Source organism: Schistocerca nitens, chromosome 2, assembly GCF_023898315.1.
Source record: "Schistocerca nitens isolate TAMUIC-IGC-003100 chromosome 2, iqSchNite1.1, whole genome shotgun sequence".
Lineage (NCBI taxonomy): Eukaryota > Metazoa > Arthropoda > Insecta > Orthoptera > Acrididae > Schistocerca > Schistocerca nitens.
In genome coordinates, this window is record NC_064615.1 from 210,312,728 (window position 1) to 210,337,842 (window position 25,115).

Sequence of the window (25,115 nt, forward strand, 5' to 3'; positions counted from 1 at the left end):
AACTACTGACGGCCTTGGGAGAGCCAGTCCTGACAAAACTCTACCATCTGGTGAGCAAGGTGTATGAGACAGGCAAAATACCCTCAGACTTCAAGAAGAATATAATAATTCCAATCCCAAAGAAAGCAGGTGCTGACAGATGTGAAAATTACCGAAGAATCAGTTTAATAAGTCACGGATGCAAAATACTAACGCGAATTCTTTACAGACGAATGGAAAAACTAGTAGAAGCCGACCTCGGGGAAGATCAGTTTGGATTCCGTAGAAATATTGGAACACATGAGGCAATGCTGACCTTATGACTTATCTTGGAAGCTAGATTAAGTAAAGGCAAACCTACAATTCTAGCATTTGTAGACTTAGAGAAAGCTTTTGACAATGTTGACTGGAATACTCTCTTTCAGATTCTGAAGGTGGCAGGGGTAAAATACAGGGAATGAAAGGCTATTTACAATTTGTACAGAAACCAAATGGCAGTTATAAGAGTTGAGGGGCATGAAAGGGAAGCAGTGGTTGGGAAGGGAGTGAAGCAGGGCTGTAGTCTCTCCCCAATGTTATTCGATCTGTATATTGAGCAAGCAGTGAAGGAAACAAAAGAAAAATTCGGAGTAGGTATTAAAATCCATGGAGAAGAAACAAAAACCTTGAAGTTCGCCGATGACATTGTAATTCTGTCAGAGTCAGCAAAGGACTTGGAAGAGCAGTTGAACAGAATGGATAGCATCTTGAAAGGGGGATATAAGATGAACATCAACAAAAGCAAAATGAGGATAATGGAATGTAGTCGAATTAAGTCGGGAGATGCCGAAGGTATTAGATTAGGAAATGAGACAGTTAAAGTAGTAAAGGAGTTTTGCTATTTGGGGAGCAAAATAACTGATGATGGTCGAAGTAGAGAGGATATAAAATGTAGACTGGCAATGGCAAGGAAATCGTTTCTGAAGAAGAGAAATTTGTTAACATCAAGTATAGATTTAATTGTCAGGAAGTCATTTCTGAAAGTATTTGTATGGAGTGTAGCCATGTATGGAAGTGAAACGTGGACGATAAATAGTTTGGACAAGAAGAGAATAGAAGCTTTCGAAATGTGGTGCTACAGAAGAATGCTGAAGATTAGATGGGTAGATCACATAACTAATGAGAAGGTATTGAATAAGATTGGGGAGAAGAGAAGTTTGTGTCACAACTTGACTAGAAGAAGGGATCGGTTGGTAGGACATGTTCTGAGGCATTAAGGGATCAGCATTGGAGGGCAGCGTGGTGGGTAAAAATCGTAGAGGGAGACCAAGAGATGAATACACCAAGCAGATTCAGGAGGATGTAGGTTGCAGTAAGTACTGGGAGATGAACAAGCTTGCACAGGATAGAGTAGCATGGTGAGCTGCATCAAACCAGTCTCAGGACTGAAGACCACAACAACAACAACATAGACCTAATAGGCATTTGATATTGGTACTTTGTGAATTGTATTCTGTCGTTACAAAAAAGTCCGTTTGTGCCAAAACAGTCTTGTTTATTTGGTGTGTATTGCAATTGTTGCAGCATTAGAAAGGCCTATTTTGTTTTATCTAGCAGAGAGTGACAAAATAGACGTAATCAGATTGGGAAACGACACCAGCCTTGGGTCCTGTTTGCATTAACAGCTTTTTCAGTATTAGCCAACGACATTTCAACTTTTCATGTAGCAAAACATTTGATGAACTTTGATGAGGTAATAGATCCTTTCGCAGAAACAAAAGCAGGCCATGTAAAGCTGTAGCAAGATTAGTTAAAGAAATGTGTATTGTCTTGCTTGTCTCATGTCTTCACTGGGTTTATGCATCCTATATTTAATTTTATGTCGCAGCAAGTTGTTAGCTTTCTCTGAAGAGTTTTTTTTTTTTTTTTTTTTTTTTTTTTTTTTTTTTTTTAAAGAAAAAGGGACAGGATGTCAAACCAGCCAATTGTAAGCAGGAGAGGGACCATAGGACATTTTAATTTCCACTGTCCTGAATATGGTTTGATGGCATCCATTACAAAATATACACATTTCAATTCAACAGAGCGAAGTACAGTGACGCGTGATAGAAGAATGCTGTGTGAGGAGGCGAGGCACTGCCCTTTGGCACACTTACGGCCAAATAACATGTCTTACATTTCCTCGAACACACATGTTTTATGCATCAGACTCTTCAGAAAGATGTGCGCTACAAAATGAACATATTTTTGAAAATTCGATTTTTTAAATTTTTGGCGTCCTATCTCAAACACTCGAGGGAGTGGCGGGGTATTGTACCGGTTTCGAAAATATCGTAGATCCGGTGCTGATGCGCAGAGCAATCTGAGTTACAGTGGGTAATAGGTAGCCTCCATGTGACCCGTGTTTACATTTAGTGATTTTGCTGTTTCCTTTTCGTTTACTGCTCTCACATCAAATGAAAACAAAACAGATTTCCTGATTTCCACCTTTCTGACAGTCAAGGATTAATTGCCTTGCAGAACAATGAAGTTATTTTTGTCGGTTTACTAAAAATATTTTCTTTTTAATTCCACACACTGTTCGCTGCATTTCAAGTGCAAGTTTTCAACATCTAGCACGTATGGCATTATGCCATAATAAAGAACCAAACATGAGATAACACAGTACTGGTACTCCAGGAAAATTTACATCCTGAAAACCACATTGAAAAGCTTAATATCAGGTTGTGGCCTAATTAACTGGGAATATGGACAGACAAACATGCACTTTAAATGTGCACATTTTAGTATGGCTCTCGAAATTCCGATCTCTTGGAGTATCCTCTGATGTCTTGTTTCTTCTATGACATAATGTACGATCTTTTAATGTTTTACACGTACGAACATATGGGCTCCCTACGACATCGTAGCTGCAGAAGCGCGGTGACGCCTGTCATCTGGCGCTCTCTGGCAACTGCAGAAATGAACCTATTTCTAACAGGTCACGGGAAAATATTCCGAATGGTGGTTTGGAAAGCGTTACCATCAAAGTACCGTTCTGGCAGTTACAATGGAGCTATGTGCGATAATGTACGATGAATTTCTTAAATCACAGAGCGTTTGACTCTCATTTAAAAATCAACTCATTGATGACGAGCCATTTAGATGAATTTCGAGCCCAGAAGATCAGACATTTAAGTCGTTATTAAAAATTTTACGATCACATCCGAACGAATTCAAAAGTAATAGCAGTGTACATGGTTACAACACTAGGAGAAAGGATGATCTTCACTACTCAAGGTTAAATGTAACTTTGGCTCAGGAGGGGGTAAATTATGCTGCCACAAAAGTCTTCGGTCACTTACCTAATAGCATCAAAAGTCTGACAGATAGCCATATAGCATTTAAAAGGAAATTAAAAGAATTTCTTAATGGCAACTCCTTCTACTCATTAGATGAATTTTTGGATATAGTAAGTGGGTAATTTCCCAACCTCCACAAAAAATAATAATAAAAAAAAAAAATTGAGTGTCGTGTAATATTTTGTCTAATGTAATATCTTGTATAGACACCTTTTATTAACCTGACACATTCCACATCATTACGAAGTGTTGTATTCATGATCTATGGAACAAGTACTAATCTAATCTAATCTGTGATATATCTTAAATTGTAATAAGTGCATAAAAGACCAATTGTATGTGAAAGCTTAGCTTCTCTTGCAGCATATTAATCTTTATGTGAAAGCTTTGCGTTTCGTGTAGCAACACTATGTATATTAATTTAAACCTTTAACTTTTTCTCTTTGTGCGTTCGCGCTACTTAACAGTGTGTCCTAATCTCTGAATACCCGCTGTCATCGGCTGGCGAGATCACGTGACATGAGCTATGACTGGCTTACAAAAGAGTATCGCAATCTCGATTTCAATGCTTCGGAAAGTAACATGTGGTGTTTGGTGGAATTCGAATTTATACTTTCGTAATACGAAAATATGCAGCGTATATGTTGCTGCACATCAAAGATCTTTCCAAAACCGGTTTTTCCCCTGTGTTTAGTTTTATAAAGCGCCGGGAAATTCTACTACTCCCGTGCATAAAACCATAATCATTCAAAGGACTTATACAGCTCCGAGAGAAAATATACTGTCAGTTAACATGGAAAAAGTATGTTTTCACCTGGGAGAAAGTGTATTTTTAACCGGGAAATCCGGGAGAAATCCGGGAATTTTTTTGTCCTTGTCCACGTATACACCCTGTAATACTTACGTGATTAAAATGGTACTTCTCAAAGAATAGTGTTACTTACATTTCTAAATACTGCATCATATTTACACTACATTATTACTTGTCATGCAGCTTTATGATTAACACTGTTGTTTGCCATATTGGCAAGTTTTACTTATGAGTCACCTTAGTACTTACCAGCCTGTCTTTTTCTTCAGGTATTATAAAGTAAACAGCTGTTACGACTATATGTTTAAATCTAATTTCCCATACATCTCACACACTGGCAGTGTTGTGTGTAAGACGTCTCAATAAGCTATTGTCAATCTACTCACATGTACAAAATAAAGTGTCTGTTCTGAATAGTTTGCTTGGCAGTATGTGAGAGCATAGTTACCTGGTTTTATGTTCTGTAATTTGATTTTTATTCAGCTGTATCAGTGATGTATTGTGAATAGCCAGCTGCTATGGTTGAGCGGTTCTAGGCGCTTCAGTATGGAATCACGCAGGTGCTACGGTCACAGGTTCGAATCCTGCCTCGGGCATGGATGTGTGTGATGTCCTTAGGTTAGTTAGGTGTAAGTAGTTCTAAGTCTAGGGGACTGATGACCTCAGATGTTAAGTCCCATAGTGCTTAGAGCCATTTGAACCATTTTATTGTGAACATGCCTTGCCATTTTCTCTTTATTTTTGACCTCGTGTAACGTCTGCTAATAGCAAGTGTGTGATCATATATAGGTGCACACTCAGAAATGACTACTAGGTTGTTGATGATCCACTGCAGTGAGTGAAGCACCTTATTTAAAAACCATGCAGCCTCAGCAGGATCATAACTTCTTGTAATTTATGCTGATGGCTGCGGTCCATATCACAAGAAAAACATTATTCCACTTCACTTGTCCAACTATTCAGAAAGTGCAGTCATTTGTGTGTGTGCGTGGGGGGTGGGGGTGGGGGGGTCACATGTGCTTGTAGTGATTACTTTCTTCTCTCCTCCATCAAATGCACCCAATAAGTAATAACTAACTAAGTTGAGTTTAGATACTTTTTGGTGAGGGAAAGTGACAAAACATATTTTTAAGAGTTTTACTTATACACTGAACCACCAAAGAAATTGGTATAAGCATGCGTATTCAAATACAAAGATATGTAAACAGGCAGAATATGACACTGTGGTCAGCAATGCCCATATAAGACAACAAGTGTCTGGCAGAGTTCTTAGGTAGGTTACTGCTGCTACAATGGCAGGTTATTCAGAAGTGTATCATGAATATCAGGAATCTGGTAAAACATCATATATCTGACATTGCTGCAGCTGGAAAATAATCCTACAAGAACGGGACCAACGATGACTGAAGAGAATTCTTCAGTGTGACACAAGTGCAACCCTTCCACAGATTGCTGCAGATTTCAGTGCTGGGCCATCAACAAGTGTCACTGTGCAAACCATTCAGCAAAACATCATCGACATGGGCTTTTAGAGCTCAAGGCCCATTCGTGTACCCTTGGTGACTGCATGACACAAGGCTTTAGGCCTCACCTGGGACTGTCAACACCAATATTGGTCTGTTGATGACTGGAAAAATGTTGCCTGGTCGGACGAGTCTCGTTTTAAATCTTATTGAGCGGATGGACATGTACTGGTATGGAGAGAACCTCATGAATCCATGGACCCTGCATGTCAGCAGGGAACTGTTCAAGCTGGTGGAATCTTTGTAATGGGGGAGGGTGCTATTGGAGTGATATGGGACCCTGGATATGTCTAGATGTGACTTTTGACAAGTGACACATACGTAAGCATCCTGTCTGATCATCTGCACCCATTCATGTCCATTGTGCATTCCAACAGACTTGGGCAATTCCAGCAGGTCAAGGCGACACCCCACATGTCCATAATTGCTACAAAGTGGCTCCAAGAACACTCTTCTGAGTTTAAACACTTCTGCTGGCCACCAAACTCCAAAGACATGAACATTATTGAGCATATCTGGGATGCCTTGCTATGTGCTGTTCAGAAGAGATCTCCACCCCTCATAGTCTTACTGGTTTGTGGACAGCCCTGCAGGATTCATGGTGTCAGTTCCCTCCGGCAGTACCTCAGACATTAGTTGAGTCCATGCCATGTCATGTTCCAGCACTTCTGTGTGCTTGTGGGGGCCATACACAATATTAGGCAGGTGTACCAGTTTCTTTGGCTCTTCAGTGTATTTAAACTTCTTAGATGTGAATAAGACATCATCATGGTAGATGTTAACAGTTTCCTTTTCAGGTCCCAGATGCTGTATTGTTACATGAAACAGCAATATTCAGGCTGTAGATTTTATCATTCTGATAAAAATGCAGCCTTGATATCTGTCACTTATTCCAGTTTAATTAAAAGCATTGGTAACATTATAATCAGATTGGTAACATAAACTTTTCCAAGACATTTATGATTTTGTAAAGTATACAAAACTAATACTGACATTTTGAAAGAGACTGACGCTATATACAGTGAAGACTGACTGAAGCACAGCATAAGGCACTTACTTAAAATACTTTCACAGGACAATTTTTACAAAAGATTAAAATTCAGTGTGCTTAATTATTTAATAACAGTATAAAAGAAAGGAATACAAATAATTTAGGGTCTTTAGGTTACAACTCACCAAAACAGTTGGAAATATTGAGCCATCAGTAGGCACGTAAACAATACTGAGAACTTGGCCATTTTTTGGCTGAGTCCTTCTGCAGAATGTTTGAAAACTGCTATGAAAACAAGAGCCTCATTGCAAATTTAAATGTAGCCAAAGCCTCACAGACAGACAAAAATTAAATGAAGCCAAAATTAGGATCAGGAGAGCCATGCTTGTAGCATTCAGCAAATTCTAAAGGAAAAATCTGTCTACCGACTTGGCAGGAAATCCTAAGGAGTTTTGGTCATATGTTAAATCAGTAAATTGATCAACGCCATCTGTCCAGGCACTGTATGACCATAATGGCACTGAAATGGGAGATGATTCATAAAAGGCTAAAATACTAATTGTCTTTTCCTACACCCTTTAAATCATAACATGATTGACAAAATGGCTAATATTGAAATGGGTGATCATAGGATGGAAAAGCAACTGAAATCACTCAGCTGAGGAACAAACTGACAGGCTACCAACATGCTTCTACATAGAGTGTGGTGCAAAAGAACTTGACCCTCTTTTAGCAGAAGTGTACTGTGGATCTCTGGAGGCAACAAGTGTTCCTGATGATTAGAAAAAAGTGCAGGTCATTCCAGTTTTCAAGGAGGGTCATCAGACAGGCACACAAAACCGTAGGCCCATATGTCTGACATCGGTCTTTTGTAGAATTTTTGAACATTCTGTCTAACTGCATGTTATGACATTTCTGGAGATCAGAAGTCCCCTCTGTAGGAATCTGTACGGGTTCTGGTAACAATGATCATGTGAAACCCAGTTTACTCTGTTCGTCCATGAGACCCAAAAGCCACTAGATGCCAATGGTCAGGTAGATGCCGTGCTCCTTGACTTCCGGAAGGCACTTGATACAGTTCCACCACACTGCTGCCTAATGAACAAAATATGTTTGTAAGGAATGTCAGACCAACTGAGTGATAAGATTGGAGGTTTTGTAACAGGAAGATACTCAGTGGAGAGAAATCTTCAGAGATAAAAGCAGATTTGAGTGTACTCCAAGGGGGTGTGTTATAAGGCCATTACTTTTTACAAGATATATAAATGACTTAATACATATTGTAGGAAGTTCCATAAGGCTTTTCCAGATGAATCTGTTGTATATAGAAAAGTTGTAATGCTTAATAAAATGCAGGAAGACCTGCAGAGGAATGATACTTGTGTGGGGATTGGCAATTGATCCACCAAACATAAGCAAATGTAATATAGTGTGTATACATAGACAGAAAGGCCTGTTATTGTATGATTACGACCTCATAAAACTACCTGTAGGAAAGGCAGATGTCAGATGGAGATTTGGTGGAAGAATCCTCAGGAAAAATAGTCCATGAACAAAGGAGGTATTTTACAGGAACCTCATGCAACCAATGCTTGAAAATTACTCACCAGTATGAGACCCATACCAGATAGGATTGATAGAGAAACTAGAAAGATCTAAAGAAGTGCAGAACTTTTTGTTATTAGTGATCATGAAAGTTTTACAGAGATGATTAACCAACTTCAGTGGCTAATGCTGCAAGATTGGTGTTCTGCATCATGATGTGGTTTACTCTTAAAGTTCTGAAAGCATATTTTCTGAGAACAGTCAACAATTATATTGCTTCCTCCTACATATATCTTGTGAAAAGACCATCAAGATAGAGAGATTTGAGCCCATATGGAGGCTTGCCACCAGTCATTCTTCCCACATACCATACACAACTAGAACAGGAAAAGGGGTAAGTGCGAGTAGTACACTAGTACCCTCCACCACATGTTGCAAGAAGGTGTGCAAAGTATAGATGTAGATATGTGAGCATGTAGGTTTACAGAATCTCAACTTCAGAATATATTGTCAAATAAAATATTAATAAGCAAAATGTTTATAGTATTAAACAATGGACAATCAAGGATGGAATAATGACAGTATTGTGAAAAGGATAGACTGTTACTCACAATACAATGGAGATGCTGAGTCACAGACAGGCACAATAAAAAGACCGCTAACTAGTTAAGCTTTCAGTCTAAGGCTTTCTTTTGCATTAGACATAACACACACACACACACACACACACACACACACACACACAAACACACACACACAAATGCAACTCACTCACATGACCACTGTTGTTGGTAGCCTCGGCAGTTGTGGGAGTGTAAGTTGCATTTTTCTCTGTGTGTGTGTGTGTGTGTGTGTGTGTGTGTGTGTGTGTGTGTGTGTGTGTGTTTTCTATAATGCAGAAGAAGGCGTTTCAGCCAAAAGCTTAACTTGTTAGCAGTCTTTTAGTTGTGCCTGCCTGTGTCTCAGCATCTCCACTATAAGGTGAGTAGCATTCTATTCTTTTCATAACATTTATAGTATTGTCACATATTAACTGTAAACCAACCACTCAGTAATGATAACATAAATACAGACTGTAACAGAATTCTGATATTATCATATATGTCTGTACAGATTTGCTTATTCCAGTACTAGAATAGAATAACAAAATTTTATTGTATCACAGATCCTATATCATATATGTAGATTTACTTACTGCTATTTGTAAACCTTTCACTAGAGTTATCAGAATGACTTTATTTTATAGTAAGTAGTGCAGTGCAAATAATTACACAACACCTGCTCAAGGTTTCAGTTACTAAATTTAAACATCCATTAAGTCCAAAGTAAATGTAAGGATAAACCATTAAGACAAAAATTTAATTTGCAGTGAAATATATTCTAAGGAAAAAAATATTAGTTCTGTGAATCAGTTTTCATTTTCCACTCTAACATTAATACGAGCTATAGAAGAAACAAGTGAGTAATTATGAAGAAAGATTTTAATTTTCATAGCTACTGAATAACTATTTTCTGCCTGTTCACAAAATCCAGATTTTTATCATCTTTCCTGTAGTTTAGCTTATAGAAAAAGGACATAATGACAGAAAGAGGCATATCATAATACCAAGTACTTTGTAAGAGGGTTTGGTGATCTGTGCATCAGTCCAGTACAGGTAAAATCCTGTCCAAAATATTACAAGGAATTGCATCTTCCATGGAATGTATGTGAGATAATGGTGTGCTTTCAGAGATACATATGCCATTAAGCAATCTACCCAAGAAAAGCTGAAAGGTTACATATGTCATGCATGGAGTTGTTTAAGCATGTCTCAACTCTTTTGACATTTTGAGTCCAGTAGACTTGTCAATAGATATTTTTTAAAAATTTAATATCTTATAATCTTTTCATATGTAATGTCTGTATCAACATTTACATTCATACTCCTTTATTCACTTTATGGTGTACTTATAAATTAAGTTTAACAGCTCATATATATGTATATTAAAATTACTGCAGGTTATAACCAAATTCTGAAATATTTTTCTTTGTTGTTTTTAGGTCTGCTGTCCAACACAAGAAACAGAGACAGAATACTTGCTAGGAAATGAGTCAGCTCCAGTGGGAATGGTAAATAAGGTGGTTTCATCAATGGCCATGGAGTTTGCTACTCATGAGTATACTTCCAGTAGTACTGGCAGACCAGCTGTGAATGAATCTAGAAACTCAACACACACTGCAGACTCAAATGCAAGGATAAAAATGTTAAATACTGTCACAACACATAAACCTCTTGCTAGAAGGAGGAGGCAGCTGCAAAATTCTACCCAGAATAACACGACTGATCAGCTTTCACCCGGAGAAAACTTCTCTCATGTGATAAAGGGCAAGAACAGAAGCAGTGATCTCAGTGTCAATATGAATTATGTACATAACAAAAACAAAACCAATGTTGAACTGTCAAGAGTGGCAGGGAATGCATCAGTAAGGACGTTCAGTAATACTGATGATTCAATGCACAAAGAAATGTTTTCTAATTCTCAGGACTGGGGAGGTAAATCTGTCGTGCAGCAATTAAATAAAATCAGAACTCAGGACAACACCAGTACGTCAAGTAACAGCTTCTCCTTTTTAAAGAATCTGTCACTAAGTTTAAGTGAACGATACCGGAGGTTGGCAGAAGATCTCATTTATAGTGATACAGTGAAAGCATTCCATAATATGACAGTAAATAAACGATTACCACATGACAACAGTGAAGCAGAAAAATGTATTCATCCAGAATACATTGTTTTCACATGGGTTTTGTGTCTCATGGCTCTTGCAACATCACTGAAGCTGTATTATCTTGTGAAGACTGCACTGGCTTTCACAATGGTCACAGTATTTTTTGTTCTCATACTGGTTGCATACCCAGAAGTTTTCTTTATTGAACCAGAAGAAGAGTAAGTAATTATACATATGGAACTGATATGTACTGATAATTAATTTTACCCATTTTGTGTTGTAGCCTGTGTACTGGAAATTATTTATTGTTCAGTGATAAATTATGTAATTTTTGCTGGGCCACTGTGACAAAGATGCAATAGCTATGTTCATACAGGGTGTTTCAAAAATGACCGGTATATTTGAAATGGCAATAAAAACTAAACGGGCAGCGATAGAAATACACCGTTTGTTGCAATATGCTTGGGACAACAGTACATTTTCAGGCGGACAAACTTTCGAAATTACAGTAGTTACAATTTTCAACAACAGATGGCACTGCAGGTGATGTGAAAGATATAGACAACAACGCAGTCTGTGGGTGCGCCATTCTGTACGTCGTCTTTCTGCTGTAAGCGTGTGCTGTTCACAACGTGCAAGTGTGCTGTGGACAACGTGGTTTATTCCTTAGAACAGAGGATTTTTCTGGTGTTGGAATTCCACCGCCTAGAACACAGTGTTGTTGCAACAAGACGAAGTTTTCAACAGGGGTTTAATGTAACCAAAGGCCCGTAAAGCGATACAATAAAGGATCTGTTTGAAAAATTTCAACGGACTGGGAACGTGACGGATGAACGTGCTGGAAAGGTAGGGCGACCACGTACGGCAACCACAGAGGGCAACGCGCAGCTAGTGCAGCAGGTGATCCAACAGCGGCCTAGGGTTTCCGTTCGCCGTGTTGCAGCTGCGGTCCAAATGACGCCAACGTCCACGTATCGTCTCATGCGCCAGAGTTTACACCTCTATCCATACAAAATTCAAACGAGGCAACCCCTCAGCGCCGCTACCACTGCTGCACGAGAGACATTCGCTAACGATATAGTGCACAGGATTGATGACGGCTATATGCATGTGGGCAGCATTTGGTTTACTGAAGAAGCTTATTTTTACCTGGACGGCTTCGTCAATAAACAGAACTGGCGCATATGGGGAACCGAAAAGCCCCATGTTGCAGTCCCATCGTCCCTGCATCCTCAAAAAATACTGGTCTGGGCCGCCATTTCTTCCAAAGGAATCATTGGCCCATTTTTCAGATCCGAAACGATTACTGCATCACGCTATCTGGACATTCTTCGTGAATTTGTGGCGGTACAAACTGCCTTAGACGACACTGCGAACACCTCGTGGTTTATGCAAGATGGTGCCCGGCCACATCGCACGGCCGACGTCTTTAATTCCCTGAATGAATATTTCGATGATCATGTGATTGCTTTGGGCTATCCGAAACATACAGGAGGCAGCATGGATTGGCCTCCCTATTCGCCAGACATGAACCCCTGTGACTTCTTTCTGTGGGGACACTTGAAAGACCAGGTGTACCGCCAGAATCCAGAAACAATTGAACAGCTGAAGCAGTACATCTCATCTGCATGTGAAGCCATTCCGCCAGACACGTTGTCAAAGGTTTTGGGTAATTTCATTCAGAGACTACACCATATTATTGCTACGCATGGTGGATATGTGGAAAATATCGTACTATAGAGTTTCCCAGACCGCAGCGCCATCTGTTGTTGACAATTGTAACTACTGTAATTTCGAAAGTTTGTCTGCCTGAAAATGTACTGTTGTCCCAAGCATATTGCAATAAACGGTGTATTTCTATCGCTGCTCGTTTAGTTTGTATTGCCATTTCAAATATACCGGTCATTTTTGAAACACCCTGTATATGTTAAAAAGCTAAAATATCATTGGTCCAGATACACATCACATGGTCATAGAGTGGAGTTCAGTACTGTTATCAACCAGTTTCTGAGGCAAAGAACGACCCCAGATTGAAAATGTGCAATATGCTGTTGACAAACTCCAAGACCGTGGAGCTCTGTGTATGTTGGTCACGTCAATTCAATTACATTTTCCTTAAGATTGTTGTGTGCAGAGACAGTTTTTTGTATGTCCTGACAGCATACCATCGAGAACAGTGGTTAATCAGGAAAAATGCTGCAACAGTTTCAGTAGCTTCAAGTCTCCTATTTCACTCATTTCCAAATTCACTTAGATTATTGCAGGGTTTGCATAGTATGCTATATTGTATAAGTTGGAGTCAAGTGTTTATATTTACTTTGTTAGCCTTAAATTACGATTCCAGTAGACCAAGCACTTTTGTAGGGATATTTTTCCTGTCTTTTAAACCTTTTGCCATTATCTTCCAAAGCCAAGTCATCTTCATAAATCAGAGTATTTTGTTCCTGTCATGTTTGTCATATGGTACCATACTCAATGCCATATACTTCACAGTAGTTTTCAGAATATATATGAAAATAAGTAGAGACATTAAATGTATGGTATTCAGAATGCTGCCATTGTGCCTTAATTTGAATCTTTGTTTTCTTACCTTCATATGGCTAAGAAACATCTGTTGCTTAGCATTTATTCTGTGAACTTTGTAACATAATAATCACGCAAGGTACTCCGAAATTTATCATGCTTTAAAGTTTTCCTTTTTCTCTCTTGGATTGACATATAGTATCTCTAGTCTATTCATCAAAGGTTGTACAAGATTTAAAATATGACATGTATGTGATGTGGGTGGCCCGAAGCCAACTTTCATACTTGCTTTAGTTTAGCAGCAGTTGTTAATCTATTATAATATTTCTTCCACAAGTTTACAGTATAGCTTTTCGATTCTGTGAACTTCATTTTAAATTCAAGACATGTGATTTCAAATGCATGATTGCACAGTTTTGTGATTTTCTGGTAGCTTTGTGTGAATGTAGAGCTAATTTGCCTGCACAAGAATTGGGAAAACGTAAGATGAATTTTATACCTTTATGTCGATTTTTTTTGGCACAGAAGTTGTCAAGATTAGCTCACTTTAAGTTCTTCATTTATTTTATTGCTTTCCCTCACTGTGATAGGGCCTCACTTACTTATTTTTTGTTCATTTACTTGAGAGTCATAGTGAATTCCTGATCTGTCCTCCCTCTTTTAAGAAGAAGACTTTTAACACATTATTGCATTGTTATTGTTCTCTAAAATGTTATTTGTTGAGAGATGAGTAGTCTCTGTTGCAGATGCCTATTTTACTCTTTTTTCATTTATGCAAGCAGAAGCAAGATATGAATTTCTCACTTTCATTGTTTCTTCTGAAGAAATGTCTTTGACAAATAATTTTCTGTGATTTACGTGTTTATCAAGCCATTATTCAAGCTGTTTTGCGTGTTTTTTGTGCATAGAATATGTGAATGCAAATTTCACAAAATTGCCAAAGTGATCAATTTTCTATATATTGTTTGTTTCATTGTGAAATGTATCTGTGCATCTGTTATAGCTAGCTTTGTCAAAAATAGAACCATCTGAAAGATTCTCCTTGGACCTCAGTGTCGCTGATCTGTGTTATAAGTGAGGTACGGAGGCAAGTATTTTTGTGGGTGCATGCATTGTTGATCTGTGCTGTCTTCGGCAATGAGTAAAGTTCCATTTATCACTATGAAGGATGCAATTACCTTGCTTAGCACCTACTTGCTGTCAACAATCAATCATAGTTCAAAAACAAGAGTACCATTCATAAATATAATGTTTCCATGTCCTTGTTATATTACATCATCTTATTACTTGTAATTTATCAGTTATTTTCAGTTCTTGACTTAGTACAACATCTTTTACATGAGTGTAATGTCAGCTACAAAAAACATCACAGATTAGTTTCTGGTGACATTACCAGTTATACATAGGTGAATGGGTTTCAAGTTTAAATACCTTGGATTGACTTTATTTCTGGGTAAAGTAGACAAATATGAACTTTTTCTCAGGGCAAGGCATACTGGCAGAAAGAATAGGTCAAAGTTGAAGTTTTAGATGGTGTAAATATTAATACAAACATTGAAATATAATTTTTCAAAATGAAATAATAATAAAACCATTGCTATAATTCGAGTTGCAGAATTAGTGTGGTCATGATTATTTATGCAAAATCATCCTGTAGGTTAACACATTTCATAAATTACTGTCTCAAAATGCTATCTAATTCATTTCCAAGTATCATTAATAATAAATTTTTCTTGTGGTCAAACTTGCTTTTACTTTTGGTTTTTTCAGATAGTCAGTAACATTCTGCATTTATCAGTTGTGATCAAAAAATAACAGGAATTCTTGTTTTCTTAAAGAATCTTTATTTAGTCAGCAATATCAATTTTGTTCCCTTCAAGGTAGTCTCCCTCAGACATAATACACTTGCACCAACACTTTCTCCAATCTTGCAAGCACTTCTGGAACTCACTTTCCACTAAGTTGTTCAGCTCCTTCGGTGATTCTGCTTTCATTTCACCAGTGGTTGCCAAACAATGTCATTTCATCATTCTCTACTGTCTCAGAAATAGAAATAAGTCACAGGGGGCCATGTCTGGTGAATACAATGGCTGTGGCAACTTAACAATTTCTCATGAACAGGAATTGAGATGTGAGCAAGAGCATTGCTATGATTCCACGAGTGGTTTTGCCACAATTCTGGTTGTTTTCTTCAGATTGCTTCATGCAAATGGCACATAACTTCCAGGTATTATTCCTTATTGATTGTACAACCATAAGGCAGGAACTCATGATGCACTATCCCATTGTAATCAGAGAAAACAGTAAGAAGAACCTTCACATGTGATTGAATATGTCGAAGTTCTTTTGGTCATGGCTCTTCAGGCAGTTTGCATTGTAATGAATGGACCTTGGTTTCAATGCCATACTGTATTCCCATGTTCTTATGACTTTCTTTAGAAGTTCTATGCCCATGTGACTTCATTTTCCATTGAAACTCAACAGTTTCAGGAAAAACTTTACTGCTACACACTTCATGCCCAAAACATGCAAAAAAATTTGCTTGGCATGAGCCAGATGATGTGCCAGTACTATCAGCAACCTCTCTGGTGGTGATTCAGTGATTTACCAGAACCATTTTCCTTACTTCTTCCACATTGTCATTAGTAACGATGTACTAGGGCAGTCATCATCATCTTCAATGTCTTCTGGACCCTCTCTGTAACATTTATACCACACATAAACTCATGTCTTTCTCATAGTATATTCACCAGAAGCCACAGTTGATATTTCATATGCATTTCTGCACTTCATTTCATTTTTCAAACAAAATGTAATGCAAACTCTTTGATCCATCTTTTTCGAAATTAAAAATTCACTGAGCACCTAAAAACTCATACAACCGATTTGAATGTCAGCAATAAACTAAATATTCAAAACCACTGAAAATACAAACATACATCAGAAACATGTGTATCAATAAAGTAAAAAAAGAAGTTTGAAAATCAGATGTATAAAGCCCATGAAATTAAAAAATTCCCATTACTTGTCGATCATGCCTTGTATACTTTGTCATAGTCAAACATGACGCCATAATGCAGAATAAAGTTCCCTATTCCTGTCTTCAACCTTTTCATCAATATTTCATCAACATGACCAGCATCTCTTCAACATCTCACAAAAGCTACTTCAGTATTTATCATCTCAACATATTCTTAAACCCATCGACTTCATATAACAGATCATTCTGTACGTAATGTATTTGTAGGTATACTGCAGTCAGTTCTCATCTACGTGTTCTGAAAATCAGTTTCCTTGCTTATGAAGCACCTACTACATAATATTATTGGGACATTAATTTGAAAATGGCTATCTTATGTCAAATTTTATCTCAAAAGCTTTAGTTCGTAACCAGATGTTAGTTCTTGTACCATAATACAAGTGTTGACTGTGTCAACAACACACCAAGTCTGACCCATCTTCGAAATAAAAAAAAAAATAAGTGTCCTATACAACACTTGTAAGTTTATCTATTCAAATATCTTTTAACTTCCTAAGATAAAATATATATTGCAAATGTGTTTTGTTAAATGGCACATTTGACATAAATCATAAAATATTATTTTTCCTTTCAAAGAGATCACTTAACTCTTAAGTAGTCACATCACTTTACAGTTCATTATTTGGAGAAGAAATATCATATTCATTGGCAAAAGTGAACAAGAGATAAATGTAGTTCAGACACTGCAACAAGGGAAGTGTGATGCTGCAAAATATGTGGGTGGAAAGAAAGACAGAAACCTGGTACTGTAAGAGAAGTTTAGCCCAAACTACCACACATCAGCACAGGAAGAAAGATAGGATAGCAACAATGATACGGCAACAGGGTAACAGTATGAAAGAGGAGGGCTCAGAAATTAAGCTGAGTAGCGTCCAACGGCAACCACCCACCAATATAAAATCACAATGCTTACTGGCAGAACAGACTATTGTGGTTGTGCCTGTAATAGCAGTATAAGAAACATTGTCTCTGAAAATGTGCCCAAATCTTAACTCTGTATGCCAGAGGAGATGTAAAAAAAAGCATCAATATGTGTATTAACGCATAAAAAAATTATTAAAGTACTTTATGTAAGGATACAAGTTATAATTGTCCAGGAATGATTCTGACCCTGTAACATTCAAAACATATCCTATTAAAGGGAGAACCACCTGTGAAACAACTCATCTCATATACCTGCTGTTATGTAAACACTGTTCGGCCTTTCACATAAGCATTACTACCACCAAGTTATAAGTTAGGATGAATGGCCATAGGCAGAGGGTATATTCCGGCAATACACAATATTCTGTTGCAGAGAATGCTCTACAACATGGCAGTCATGACCTCGGTGCCTTTTACACCACATGTACCACCTGGATTCACCTTACACCAGTTCCAGTTTCTCAGCACTCTGCAATTGGGAACTAGTGCTACAACATGTCCTTGGTCCTCGCCACCCACCCAGCCTTAATTTACGTTAATTTCTTCTGCATCAGAATTTCCTCACAATAACTACTCTTTTCTTCACTTCGTTTTAGTTTTCTACATCTTCATTTTCTGACTTGTCTATTTTTCACAACCCCCCTCCCACTATAGTGCACTTAGCTTTTCTCTGTTATTAAATCATGCGTGATGTTTTTGCAGTAACCTCTGTCTTGTGTATTACCCTGCCTGCCACCTTTCAGCTCTCAGGTTTTCAAATCTCATCTGGTGCAGTCCCTAACAATCAGTCTTTCCTTCTTATCCCGTCCGGTATGTCTCCCGTGTGCCACAGTTCTTGGTAACTTTTCTGAAATCTACCCCTTTCCTAAACCTCTCCAGACCTTTTCCTCCACCCCACTTTGTTACCCTTCAGCCCTTCTGCCAAAAGAAGGAGCCACTGGCTCTAAAAGCTTACATGAGTATAACCTTCTTTTATGTGTGTCTTCTCCTGCTGCCATTTGGAGAGTAGATTTTTTTTGTTAATCCAGTTACATTATCTTTGTTGATTGAGTTTTTCATAACAGTTCTGTTCAATTGCTGACAGGCAAAAACCAAGCCTGACATTTTGTTCAAAATGTACAGGGTGATTATAATTAAAGTTAAACTCTCAAAATGCTGTAGTAATAACACCACTGGTCAGAATCATGTCAAAATGCAATGGAATGTTATCGAAGAAGAGGGGAAAACGTATTTCAGAAGAAAAAAAATAGTGTGAAAATTGATCAATAGATGGCGCTGTAGGTGTCAGAATGAAAACACCTGTCTTGCTCATGATCCACTGAAGTTATAAACATGCTGGGTGGCGGCTTTTCCTCCTTTCACATCTGCGATCTTTGCCACGACTATCTCCATGCGGGATCATGTTCTCCTTGTAAAGCTGTATTACAGGAATGATGACTGTACACACGTCACTCTGCAGAAATTCCGGATGCTGAAGGGTTTGAAAAAAGGTGTGTGTCCGATGACTGCCGTGTAGGATGAATGGCCATAGGCAGAGGGTATATTCCAGCAATACACAATATTCTGTTACAGAGAATGGTCTACAACATGGCAGTCATGACCTCGGTGCCTTTTACACCACATGTACCACCTGGATTCACCTTACAACAGTTCCAGTTTCTCAGCACTCTGCAATTGGGAACTAGTGCTACAACATGTCCTTGGTCCTCGCCACCCACCCAGCCTTAATTTACGTTAATTTCTTCTGCATCAGAATTTTCTCACAATAACTACTCTTTTCTTCACTCCGTTTTAGTTTTCTACATCTTCATTTTCTGACTTGTCTATTTTTCACAACCCCCCTCCCACTATAGTGCACTTAGCTTTTCTCTGTTATTAAATCATGCGTGATGTTTTTGCAGTAACCTCTGTCTTGTGTATTACCCTGCCTGCCACCTTTCAGCTCTCAGGTTTTCAAATCTCATCTGGTGCAGTCCCTAACAATCAGTCTTTCCTTCTTATCCCGTCCGGTATGTCTCCCGTGTGCCACAGTTCTTGGTAACTTTTCTGAAATCTACCCCTTTCCTAAACCTCTCCAGACTTTTTCCTCCACCCCACTTTGTTACCCTTCAGCCCTTCTGCCAAAAGAAGGAGCCACTGGCTCTAAAAGCTTACATGAGTATAACCTTCTTTTATGTGTGTCTTCTCCTGCTGCCATTTGGAGAGTAGATTTTTTTTGTTAATCCAGTTACATTATCTTTGTTGATTGAGTTTTTCATAACAGTTCTGTTCAATTGCTGACAGGCAAAAACCAAGCCTGACATTTTGTTCAAAATGTACAGGGTGATTATAATTAAAGTTAAACTCTCAAAATGCTGTAGTAATAACACCACTGGTCAGAATCATGTCAAAATGCAATGGAATGTTATCGGAGAAGAGGGGAAAACGTATTTCAGAAGAAAAAAAATAGTGTGAAAATTGATCAATAGATGGCGCTGTAGGTGTCAGAATGAAAACACCTGTCTTGCTCATGATCCACTGAAGTTATAAACATGCTGGGTGGCGGCTTTTCCTCCTTTCACATCTGCGATCTTTGCCACGACTGTCTCCATGCGGGATCATGTTCTCCTTGTAAAGCTGTATTACAGGAATGATGACTGTACACACGTCACTCTGCAGAAATTCCGGATGCTGAAGGGTTTGAAAAAAGGTGTGTGTCCGATGACTGCCGTGTAGAAAATGATTCAGAAATACGAAAAGACAGGTTCTTTTAGTGTGCAACCTGGTAGAGGGAGGAATCAAATTGATTCAACATCAGTGGAAGCAGTGGCCACAGCAGTGCAGGTGGTGTGACCAAACATCAGACATTCCCTGAGCACAGTGCATAAAATCCTACGAAACGTCTTTGCTATCCATTCAAAATTACCCATGTGCACAAGTTACATTCTGTTGACCTTCCAGCAAGAGAGACCTTTGCTTTAGAATTTCTTGCTCACTTGCAAGTGGACAATGATTGGCTGTGGAAGATTTTGGGGACAGACGAAGCCCACTTCCATCTGACAGGATATGTCAATACACAGAATTGTCAAATATGGGCAACAGAAAATCCACACACAAATCAACCAGTACCACTTCATTCTGAAAAAGGTCACTGGGTGGTGCAGGTTTATGGCATCATTTATCATAGGGCCATATGTTTTCGAACAGTCAGTTGCTTCCGGTCCTGTTACCAGTACCGTCACTGGTAAGCACTATGAGTGTCTTTTGTGCAACCACGTCATTCCAGCTCTCCAACAGCATAGATGTGTGTATGGGGTCATTTTTATGCCAGATGGCACTTCTCCACACATTCCAAATCCAGTTACACATCTGCTGAAGCGTCGTTTTGGAAATGCTAGAATCATCAGCCGCCATTTATCTACAGCCTGGCCATCCCGATCACCTGATCTTAATCCATGTGACTTCTGGCTGTGGGGCTATGTGAAAGATGTTGTGTTCAGTGTTCCAATTGCAAATGTAGCAGCATTGAAGGCACGCATTGCGCAACACGTTCTGAACATGACCCCGGAAACACTTCAGTCAGTTGTGGAACATAATCTTTCTCAATTTCAACTTGTTGCAGAAAACGATGGACAGCATATTGAACATGTTTTGCGCTGATCACATAGAAACTAATAATCCAATGTGATTTTGATTTATGCTTTTTATGCAGTTTTTGGCCTCAGGAAAATTAAAAACCAATGTGACTGATGCTTTTTTTTGCAGTTTTTGGCCTCAGGACATGAGTGAGAAGTGCCTGACTTGCCATAGAATTGTTAGTTCCGGGGTTTGGTGTGATGGATGCAGTAGTTTTTTTCACTGGGGGGACTGCAGTGGCGTGGGTGTTGGGAAAGTGGATCAGGCTCATCAGTGGTTATGTAGGATTTGTAGCAGAGATAGGAAGATAGTGGAACAGGAGGGGAAAATTGCTACCCTTCAGGCTGAGCTAGATCAGGCTAGGGAAGATCTGGACAGGTTAAGGAGGGAGAAGGGCAAAGAGAGGTGGGAAGTGGCAACAGGTAGCAGAAGGAACAGGCCTAGAACTAAGTCTGACAGTTTTGTGGTGAATGTCAAAAATTAGTTTGACCTGTTGCTTCAGTTAGAAACTGATGAGCCTCAAGCAGAGGTAGGTGTAGACAGGACACAACAAACTTTCAATAGGAAATTGAAAAAGAATGTAGGAAAGTCATCGAAAAGGAAGAAAGTTTTGTTGTTAGGCAGTTCTCATGCCATAGGTGTAGGCCAACTTCTGCAGGAGGATACCAGGTCACAAATTTTTTCAAACCAAGTGCTAGTCTGGATCAGGTGACAGAGGATTTAGGTTCACTCTGTAAAGGATTTACCAGGGAAGACACCGTGGTTATTGTGGGAGGGCCAGGGAACAGCATCGACAGAGATCCTGGGTACAGTATAGAGTGTGACCTGGTAAAGATTGCGTCGGCATCGAGACACACCAATGTTGGATTTGTATCTGTCCTGAGACGCCATGACCGGCCTCATTTGAACTCTTCTGTTGGGAGAGTTAATTTGGAGTTGGAACTGCTGCTTGGGTCGGGTGCGGGGGCTCATATTGCTATGGTTCCTGTTGATTCTGTCAGTAGGTGGGACTATACCAGGCATGGCCTACATCTCAACAGGAAAGGGAAGGGGAAACTGGCTGGGGTAATAGCAGGAAATTTAAGGGCGGGGGGGGGGGGGGGCCACTGCCATGAATGGTAAAATACCAGTTGTTACAGGTGTTGGAGCAGCACCTTTTTTAGGATAGGTAAGACAGAAAGATGTCAAGTTCTACGAGAGGTCAGGATTGAAACAAATCTTCAGTTTAGGAAAGAAATTAAACAGCACAATTCTAGCACATTGGATCACCAATCACAGCTGTCAATTATAAATGTTCACCAATCACCAGAAATTTTATCTCCACCAAGTTGTATCTCAGTCTAGGTAATTGCATTGATGAATTAAAGTCACCCAACCCAGTTGGCATAATCTGCCTCTCTGAACACCATGTGACCACTGGTATAGGAACTAGGCCTAAGCACAATGAGAAACTAAGACAGGAGAGTACTGCAAATGTTAGAATAAGGAAAGGTTCTCATAAAAGTATAATTAAAAATAATGTAAGTATATTTCATCAAAATATTGGGAGTTTAAAGAATAAAATAGATGAGCTTCTGGTTTGTTTAGAAGATTTAGAAGCTGAGGATGAAAGAGATATACTATGCCTGTCTGAGCATCACATTGTTACTGATATGGAAAAGGTAAATGTAAGTGGATATAAGCTCTCTGCACATGTAATGAGAGAAAATATGGAGAAAGGAGGAGTTGCCATATATGTCAAAAGTTATCATTGTGCAAAAAGTAAAAAAACAAAAAAGTTTTGTGTAGAGAAACATATAGAAGCATGTGCCTGTGAGCTTAAATTAAAGAAAGGCACATTTATAATTGTAACTGTATATAGGTCCCCATCAGGAAATTTTCATCTATTTCTGAAAAATTTGGACTACTTGTTGTGCTATCTGTCAGACAGGGGGAAGCATATTATTATTTGTGGGGACTTCAATGTAGATTCTCTGAAAGAGGGTAATAGGAAAAATGACCTTGAAGTATTACTCGGATCTTTCAATTTGACACCCGTTATTGATTTTCCTACTCGGGTGGTAAAGGATAGCAGCTCACTGATAGATAACTTCTTTATAGACCAAGATAAGTTTAACCAGATAAATGCTCAGCCTGTTGAGAATGGTCTTTCTGATCATGGTGCACAGCTAGTTACAATATATGACATAGCTCCATTCAGCAATACTAAACAGTCCTCCAAAGTAGTACGTTCAGTCAACGATTTAACAATTGCAAATTTCAGGGAAAGCCTACAGCAGTTAGACTGGGATGACGTGTACCGTGAACCTGATGCCAATTTAAAATATAATTTATTTCATGACATTTTTGTAAATGCGTATGAAAACTGCTTCCCCAAGAAAATAGTTAAATATACTCGTAAGAAACCTTGTAACAAACCATGGCTTACTAAGGGTATAAAAATATCTTGTAACCAGAAAAGGGAAATGTATCTGACAGCAAGAAAGAGTAGTGACCCAGAAACTATCAAACATTATAAAAACTACTGTGTTATGTTAAGAAAAGTTATTAAAAATCCAGGAGAATGTGTATCATGTCTGAAATCAGCAACTCTGATAATAAAATTAAAACAATTTGGAATATTATTAAAAGAGAAACAGGTCAACCAAGAGCAGAGGAAGACAGTATTACCATAAAATTGAATGAAAACTTTACAAACAAAAAGTCAGAAGTTGAAAATATTTTTAATAATCATTTTCTAAATGTTGTGGATATAGTAGGATCCAGGTGTTCATTAGAAGAAGCTGTTAACGGAAGAGGCCATATCTATGCAATTTGATACAATTGAAATCTCACCCACTTCTCCCTCTGAAATTAGGAAAATAATAAACTTGCTTAAAAGCAAAAACTCACATGGAATTGATGGCATTTCCAGCAAAATACTAAAAGCTTGTTCTCAACAGATAAGTAAGATTCTCAGCCACCTGTGTAATAGCTCTCTGGAACAGGGCATTTTCCCTGATAGACTGAAATATGCTATTGTTACACCTTTGCCTAAAAAGGAGGAGAGATCTGATGTCAACAATTACCGTCCAATCTCCCTTCTAACAGCTTTATCCAAAATTTTTGAGAAAGTAATGTATTCAAGAGTAGCTTCACATATCTGTGAAAAAGAAGTACTAACAAAATGTCAGTTTGGTTTCCAGAAAGGGTTTTCAACAGAAAATGCCATATATGCTTTCACCAATCAAATTTTGAATGGTCTGAATAACCGAACACCACCCATTGGGATTTTTTGTGATCTCTCAAAGGCTTTTGATTGTGTAAATCATGAAATTCTGCTAGACAAGCTCAAGTATTGTGGCATGAGTGGGATAGTGCACAAATGGTTTAATTCGTACCTAACTGGAAGAGTGCAGAAAGTTGAAATATGTAGTTCTCATAACATGCAAAGATCAGCACATTCCTCAAAATGGGGAACTATCAAGAATGGGGTTCCACAAGGGTCAGTCTTGGGTTCTTTGTTGTTCTTAATATATATTAATGACTTGCCATTCTATATTCATGAAGAGGCAAAGTTAGTTCTCTTTGCTGATGATACAAGTATAGTAATCACACCTGACAAACAAGAATTAACTGATGAAATTGTCAATACTGTCTTTCAGAAAATTACTAAGTGGTTCCTTGTAAATGGACTCTCACTGAATTTTGATAAGACACAGTACATACAGTTCCGTACAGTGAATGGTATGACGCCATTAATAAATGTAGACCTTAATCAGAAGCATATAGCTAAGGTAGAATATTCCAAATTTTTAGGTGTGTCCATTGATTTAGCTTACTACGCCTATTTTCACTCATTGCTTCCATATGGCATCATATTTTGGGGTAATGCATCACTGAGGAATAAAGTATTTATTGCACAAAAGCGTGTAATCAGAATAATAGCTGGAGTCCACCCAAGATCATCCTGCAGACATTTATTTAAGGATCTAGGGATATTCACAGTAGCTTCTCAGTATATATACTCTCTTATGAATTTTTTTATTAACAACTAAGCCCAGTTCAAAAGTAATAGCAGTGTGCATAACTACAATACTAGGAGAAAGGATGATCTTCACTATTCAAGATTAAATCTAACTTTGGCACAGAAAGGGG

General features: G+C 38.4%; 1 protein-coding gene across 2 annotated transcripts in view; it reads left to right on the forward strand.

Moving 5' to 3' along the window:
- The window catches only part of LOC126235920 (adenylyl cyclase 78C-like), a 751,097-nt gene that overhangs the window by 679,187 nt on the left and 46,795 nt on the right, over positions 1–25,115 (forward strand). For both annotated transcript variants that reach the window (XM_049944876.1, XM_049944877.1), the window contains exon 15: positions 10,211–11,094. In XM_049944876.1, the coding sequence (XP_049800833.1) occupies positions 10,211–11,094 (884 nt within the window). The remainder of the gene's footprint in view (positions 1–10,210; positions 11,095–25,115) is intronic.